The sequence below is a fragment of the Papaver somniferum genome, chromosome 11, assembly GCF_003573695.1.
Source record: "Papaver somniferum cultivar HN1 chromosome 11, ASM357369v1, whole genome shotgun sequence".
In the NCBI taxonomy this organism is placed as follows: domain Eukaryota; kingdom Viridiplantae; phylum Streptophyta; class Magnoliopsida; order Ranunculales; family Papaveraceae; genus Papaver; species Papaver somniferum.
The window spans coordinates 24,878,493-24,885,779 of NC_039368.1; the positions used below are offsets into that span (position 1 = coordinate 24,878,493).

Genomic DNA, 7,287 nt, shown 5'->3' on the forward strand with positions numbered 1-7,287 from the left:
TTTTATTCTTTCCCTTTTGCAACCTAAACAAGAAAAATAAAAAAAAATCAACTAGTCACCAGGGTCGACAACAATAACCAATGCCGACTAAACAATAGTCGGCAGGGTCGATAACTATAATCAATGTCGATTAAACAATACTCGGCAGGGTCTTATTCAACCACCATGCCAGCTTATAACAACTCTGAATACTGGAAATACATGCAATCTTCCACACAATTAGTCTGCGGGGTCTATAATCCATACAATGCCGGATAAAATGCAGCCGGCAGGGTGGTATTCAAATACCATGCCGATCTTATGACTTATGGCATCAGGAAACACCAAAAAATTTCAAAGCATACCATCGGCAAGGTAAAAATTTATAATCCAACGACTATAAGAAACACATTTATCCAGCATGGTATTAAAGTTGAATACCGTTCCGACCCTGTAAATAGCGGTTACAGATATTAACAACCGATAAGGTCTTCAACCTTGCCGACTAACCCTAAATATGAAAAGTCGGCAGGGTCGTGAATCAGAGACCCTTCCGACTAAGTAACTGCAGATTCACAAATTTGATTTTTCTGACCTAATTTGACACGCAAACATAAAATTCAAGTACTGTAGTGAGTTTAAGTAGGCCTTTATTTTCTCAATCGCGCAGTTTCGTCGGTTTCAGCGGCGTTGATTTCCTCTTCTTCAACGTTTTTTTTACTCCGTTTATGTTGAACTAAATTTGCAATTCCAGGGGTTAGCTTGATTAGGTTTTCTATTTGTTTGTTTCATACGAGTAGCCTTCTACCGCTCTATGTTTGAAGATTAATCGACGAGTTTTCAATCGATTTTTGATGAAAATGGACCAATTTTAGCCGGTATGGTGAAGAAGAAGAGAAGAAGATGAAATAAAAGGAATTAGGTTTAGTTTTAATTATAATGCATAAAGGTATTTTTGTAACTTTGCTCATTTTAACACCGCGAGCCCTTCGAATAAGTCCCTTTAAAATCGGGTATACCCCAATCCGGCCAGGTTTATTAGTGTGTAGAGGAGCTACTTAACTACACCCACGACACGTGTATTATCTCTTTATTTATCCCGTGGAATTGTGGATTGGCAGTCTTTAAGACTATATATATATATTCAAATCAACGTTTTGGTCTAGGTACATACTCCCTTTCGGCTAAAGTTTTTAATTTTTTTTTGTTAGTAAAAGAAGATTTTATTGACCCTTTTCGGCTGTAGTTACTAAACAAGGAGGTTCTCCATTAACACGAAGTGAGGCATAACCATTCCAAGGATGTCCATTCCAAGTTTAAAGAATGAAAAGTGCTGGTAATTGTTGTCAACATAGGAGTCGAAGAGAGCATTGCTACTAGTGCTAGGCAGGATACTGGGTAGTATCTGCAGTTGTAATAAAGAAAAGACTGATATATTGGATTAGAATAATTGAAAAATCTCAGACAAGATTGATACGGAGTGATTTCTCTACTTAATGAGACATACATAAATAGTAGTACAAACCTCTCTAATTAACAATTTAGTATACAACCAACCAAGTAGCCGAGTTAAATAGCTCTTCTTTGGATTACGCTGCATGATAATCAGAAACTCTATTCTTCAATGACACCACTGCGTATTTAATTAACCTAAAGACTTTTCTTGGGCCCTTTTCTGCATCTAAGCAGGAAATCCCGAGGATCACATTTATCAATTGCTCCACTAGATGAGTATAGAGAATTGCAAATGAGTTCCTCAAATCCGCACCTGAACATTTGGTCGGGTTGTATTTGCTGGAGGGGTGGAATCAACATCTACCTTTGGTTTATCCTTGATGAATTTCTTTGAATCTGGGGTTTTGTTGGCAATGGCTCTACTGGGGCGCCTGGCTGATTGCGGACCAAGACCTGTTAATGAACATTGTAAACAAGAGTTTTAAGCATAGATAGAGAAGTTGTTAATGCTGCTAATGTTTCAAACCACTCTCAACTGCTTACCAACTTTCTTAAAAGGTTTTAGAGTCAACTTTGTAAATCCAATCTGAGTTAATTTGCAACAAGTAGAATACTGATGTATTAAAGAATTACCGCTGTTCGGCAGGGACAACCGCTTGTTTGTTTGTTTGTCGTGTTGTTTCGGTCTTTCTTTTGGATTACTATAGGATCTGGCTACTAACCGTGTCTTCGTTTCTTCAATTGGATCCACTGAAGACAGATTAGGCTTTGACATGCTTGATGGTGTTCCCACTGTTGCTAAAATACTAGCAGATTGGCCGGATGAAGAGCCGGTTCCATCAGAATGAGATGCACATAGATTTTTATTTGAGGAATCCAATGGTGAACTGGCTTTCTTATTGACAGCTGTAAACGATGTTGTTTTGATGCTAGTCATATCCTTCGAGGTTCCGTTTTCTTCCTCTTTTGAATTAATCTCAAGGAACCGATTTTCCCATGGACGAACTGCCATCCATCTCTCCAACCAATTCCAACCCCAGTTGCTTTTATCAGGTTCAAATCCAGTATGGGATGACTGCTGCCTTGAACCAGCCTGCCACTGTAAAGTGATGGTTTTAGGCTAAGACTACTTTTACACGAAACAACTTCAGATGTTACGAGGACAAATGTTTTTATACATCATTAATTACCTGATGAGCCAGCGCATATGCCATTGCTCTCTCGCGCTTAACTGCCGCTTCTTGCCTTTTCAACAACTTGGCTTGAATTTCTTCCACCGACCCAGCACTATCACACCACCCTTCCTGCATCAATATTCAACAATCAATACTGACATACATAGAATAACTCAGCAAACCAATCAGGCGCCAACTACTGGAAACAAAGAAGGGCAACCACTACAAGAAATAAATATAAGAGGGCTAGAAGGAGGTACAAAACATCATCGCAGTCAGGAAGGAAAAAAGAAGGAATTTCTGAAATGACGGTACAGGGGATAAAGAAAACAGTGGATTTAAATTCTATAATCTAATAGAGATGAAGAACAGTTACGTGACATGTCAACAAGTATCAACTTGTGACTCAAAGGGAAAAGTAGAGTATCCTTCAACACTACTTGTCAGAGAATTATGCAAACGGAGGTTAAAATGTCACAGAACAGGTGTCCCGCTTAAGAGCGTGATTCTATTGGAAGGCAGATTACTTTTCAACTCGCGTATATATCTGGCCGAACAAAGATCCGTTTTCAAATATTTTGGTCGATGTGAGATCAAATTTCCATTAACATGTAGTAGCATGGCAACTGACGTGTTCTGAGATACAAACTATAACCACCAGTGTTAGAATGTGAAGTTCTTTGATCAGACCTTAGCAGCATACTGACAGTCTTACCTCTATTTCCTTTACGTGAGCTTCATGCTGAAGTTGTTCCTGAATTTTTTGTTGTGACGACTGACTTTCCAATGCTACGCGAACACGCCTTGCTCGGACACGAGCCTGAACTCTAACCAAAGCTTGCATGCAGCGAAGAGTTATTGCAGCTTGCTTCCTTACAGCATGACCCCTAACAAGTGCCTGGAGCCTCACCAATCCTTTTAAGGCCTTCAGCGCTCGTCTTGCCTGCGAACAGAAAATGGAAATTTCAACAGAATCCTTTCTTTTCTCCTCTAACAAGCAACCCTTTTGAAGTCCCAACTTAGTTGGGTATTGCAACCCATGTCTAAAATACTGACTTGAATATAAAACATAAATATATCATACTCTCCAGAAGCGTTTCTCACCCAAAACGATCCCAAAGAGCTCTAGAAAGTACTTCTGAACGACTAGGTTACGTAGAGGTGCCAATAGCGGGGGTTGCGATGGTTAATGTGTTCATTGCTATTATAATGGACCCTAATATATTTTTGACATATGGGGGCAAACACAGGCGGAAACTTCACACCACTAAAGTTAATTACCCGATCCTGGACCATTGTTTATTACAAAATAGTCGAAGAGAAAATCTTCCGTTCCTAGTCAAAAACTAGTAACAATGGACATCACCAACTCTATGTTAAGTTTTTTTCCCAACAATAGAATGATCCAAGAAAGAATTACAAATTAAAATGTACTGATGATGCAAATAGAAATAGTCATACCAGAAAACCTCGAAAAGCTGTCTGTATAAGCGTGGCAGCCCATTCCTCTTCCTCATTCACTTTAGTTTGATTTACATCCTGTACTTGGAGTGAGCTATCAGCAGAGCTGACATTATCTGAATCAATATGAACACCATCATCTCCTACTTTTGGATCTGTATCTTGGGAAAACTCTTCCTTGAGTATATTATTATCAATCTGGATGGATTGTTTTCTACGATGCCAAAACCGACTACCAGGTGAAGCCTTCTGTAATTATTAGAAAAGAAGATATAAGTGCTTGAGAAACAAAGAAATGCAGACAAAGAAAGCGGGATCCATGCAATATAAAACAAGGCCTCTTTGGGTTGCAGAACGATTTATACTCACAACTGACTGAAAGCCAGATAGGTCAAATGTGAGAAAAGTCTAGCCAGGTAGTAACGAAATATATCATACACCAAGCACTAATTGAACAGCAAAGTTGGCCCACAAATGGTCCTCGAAAGATAAACAGCAATGGAAATCAACAGCTTAGGTGTACAACAAGGTAACATCTTGCTTATATTACACAAAATTATGGAGAACGTGAGCAACTACAGTCACGCAAAAATGGTTACTAAGTATCACGGCAGCTTCTGAATCTTTTCAGCTGATCAATCACATACTTAAAAATTAACAATAACCACCAATATGAGTAGTTCCCTCCTATAATTTAGTTAAAGGCTACAGTTGGAAGCCGTAAAAGACAGGACAATAAATTATTTCAACATGCCAAAGAGCATTACTGGAAAGTACTAAGCAGCAGAAATCACAGAAACACCAAAAAGTTACTATTTAGTATAAAGAGAAAAAATTGCACTACTCACATTCTCATCTTTCTCTGATTTCTCCGAAAACTGTGATTTTTCAGGCTTTTTTAAGCCAACAAGTGCTTTAAGCCATTTCACACCCATTACATCAGTTAATTAAGCTGTCAGAAATAAATACCTGCCAACAAAGAAAACAAATATCAGTGTTTTAAGGTGGTACTTAGATCAAAATATAGCATAGCTGGACAAAATGCATGAAAAAAAAAATCAATATAATGACACATTTGCAACTAGAAAGGAAATATGAAAGAGAACCATTCAAGGCTTTAACTAACTTAACACTGACATAATTTATGTTATTTACTAGGTACTTTGATAACACTGTAAGACCACTAGCATCATCCTAGGGAACAAACACCATATACAGCAGCAATCAGTGAATAAGTTTGTTCTAAAGTTACTAATTAACCATCAGCAACACCACCATTATCCCACACCTATATAACAACTACTATTTGCTGGAGGGTAAATCTTGCTAGGTGCTCCCACAAACAATATATTGGTTATATTACTGCCACGTTTCTGCGATAAATTTCAGCCACTGTCAAATCGAGTTAACAAATACTTAAGTGATCCTAGCAAAACTATAAATGATGCGGCAAAGAAATTATAGTTCCCAAGGTTTTCTAGATTGTGTTCAAGCAAGAGCTTGAACATTAGAATAGTGATTGACTGTTTTATACTCTTATCCCTTTTCTGGTAGCTATGAGAGCCTTCTCGTACATGTTTATTGTTTAGGATTTAGAATAGTAATATCCTATCTTTTGCGACTCCTACTTCCCCTTAAGGTCTATAATCAAGGACAGTGTTGTTTAGTTTTACAAGGTCATTAAGAATTGAGTACAATCAAAGTAAGACAAATCAGAACCACAAGCATGAATACAACTACTAAACCTTGATATATGCAAATAAACTCAAAGACACTCTTCCAGTCACTTAAACCATCCTTACCCCTGAGAAACACGATTCGAAATTTTCGAATACTATAAATATATCACGGGATCACTAGTTCACGTAGTTAACCAAAAGAAGAAACACCATTTTCATTGAAAACCCAAAGTCTCCCTGTTAAATTCGTACCAAAAAGTTGAAACCCAACCAATTCTATCAATCCTAGAAAAACCTAAGTAAGAATGAGGTCAAGGTCATCGAGAAATTGGCACCTGTATTAGGAATTTCCTTGAATCGTCACCAACTTAAACTACAATAAGTTAACTAAAACCTAGCAATAAAACATCAGTGAAATTTGCTTTTATTTGCTTCCACTTAATTTCCAACAAAGACACTAAAAGAACGAGAATCCGGAATCACCATATCTTTGATTTCTCAAATTGAATTCAACGAGGACGCCAAGACCGAAAATAGAAATAACAACACTTCATTTTCAGCAAAAATTAAAAACTAAACCATGTAAAAAATGATCAACCTTGGCAATCTCTTCGGGTCCAAGAGCTTCTACTACAAACACATAAAAAACAGTGGAAGAAAACATTCCCAGAGATAAAAAAAGACAACGAAAGTTACAGCAACAGAACCACTAGATTATCATGAGAACTCAGTTGGAGTACAATGTAGATCTAAAGATCACGAAACTAAATACTATTCCACCAAACAAGTTGACATAATAATTCACTGGTACATAAATCAAAACCAAACAACAACAATAGCAACCCAAGCAGAAACAAAATGTAAAGTAAGAACCCTAAATAAAAACTCACCCTTGAGTGTATAAGTTTCCATTAGTGAGTAGTTGTTGAAGAAGAAGATGAACCAGAAATGAAGCAAAAGAAAACGAAATCTTTAATCATCAAAACAGATAACGTCAAATTCAAAATAACCAATTCTTTCTTTTCCGCTCTATTTGGCTTTTTACTTCCACGATCCAATTCCAACTCTCTCTCTATATTACCACAATCTCCTCATCAGTCTCTCTTTCTCTCTGCACTTTAACGTTAACTAATTAATTAACGTTAAAGTTTTTCTGATAATAGCAGTAAAAGGACAACTTACTAAATTTTGTTTAACGTGGGACCCAGCTTCAAATTTATTAAACCTGTCCTCAACTGTGTTATCAAGCTCGATGTTCAGAAGTACATTATAAAATTTTCGTTGTGATAAAATACGCAGCGGTGAAGTCACATTATGAGAAGTACAATGGCCATTCAGGAAGCGACACGTGAAAAATGTTAGGTCGTGGCGCTTTGTCTCAACGACTCAACTCCCCAGGAGTTACTCCACGATTTTTAAGATGGATAGCGACTAGAGCATGTTAACACTAGCGCACGTTAGTTCTGCCAGTTGCTTGAATAGGAAATGGAGCGAAAATCTAATGAGTCAAATATTTTTAGTTAAAGTTAGAATGATTG

The 7,287-nt window shown here is 37.4% G+C and overlaps 1 protein-coding gene across 2 annotated transcripts; it reads right to left on the reverse strand.

The window, feature by feature from the left end:
* Nucleotides 1–1,390: 1,390 nt before the first annotated feature.
* On the reverse strand, nucleotides 1,391–6,886 carry LOC113322450 (protein IQ-DOMAIN 1-like). 2 transcript variants are annotated; one of them, XM_026570533.1, is made up of 7 exons: nucleotides 6,640–6,886; nucleotides 4,919–5,039; nucleotides 4,071–4,319; nucleotides 3,325–3,552; nucleotides 2,625–2,738; nucleotides 2,068–2,533; nucleotides 1,391–1,887 (listed from the first exon to the last, which is right to left on the reverse strand). In XM_026570533.1, the coding sequence occupies exons 2-7, from the start codon at nucleotides 5,003–5,005 to the stop codon at nucleotides 1,736–1,738; spliced, it is 1,296 nt and encodes a 431-aa protein (XP_026426318.1). In that variant the 5' UTR covers nucleotides 5,006–5,039; nucleotides 6,640–6,886; the 3' UTR covers nucleotides 1,391–1,735. The 2 variants fall into 2 exon arrangements, with proteins under 2 accessions (XP_026426318.1, XP_026426319.1); XM_026570534.1 differs by lacking the exon at nucleotides 6,640–6,886 and adding an exon at nucleotides 6,348–6,547.
* Nucleotides 6,887–7,287: the final 401 nt, after the last annotated feature.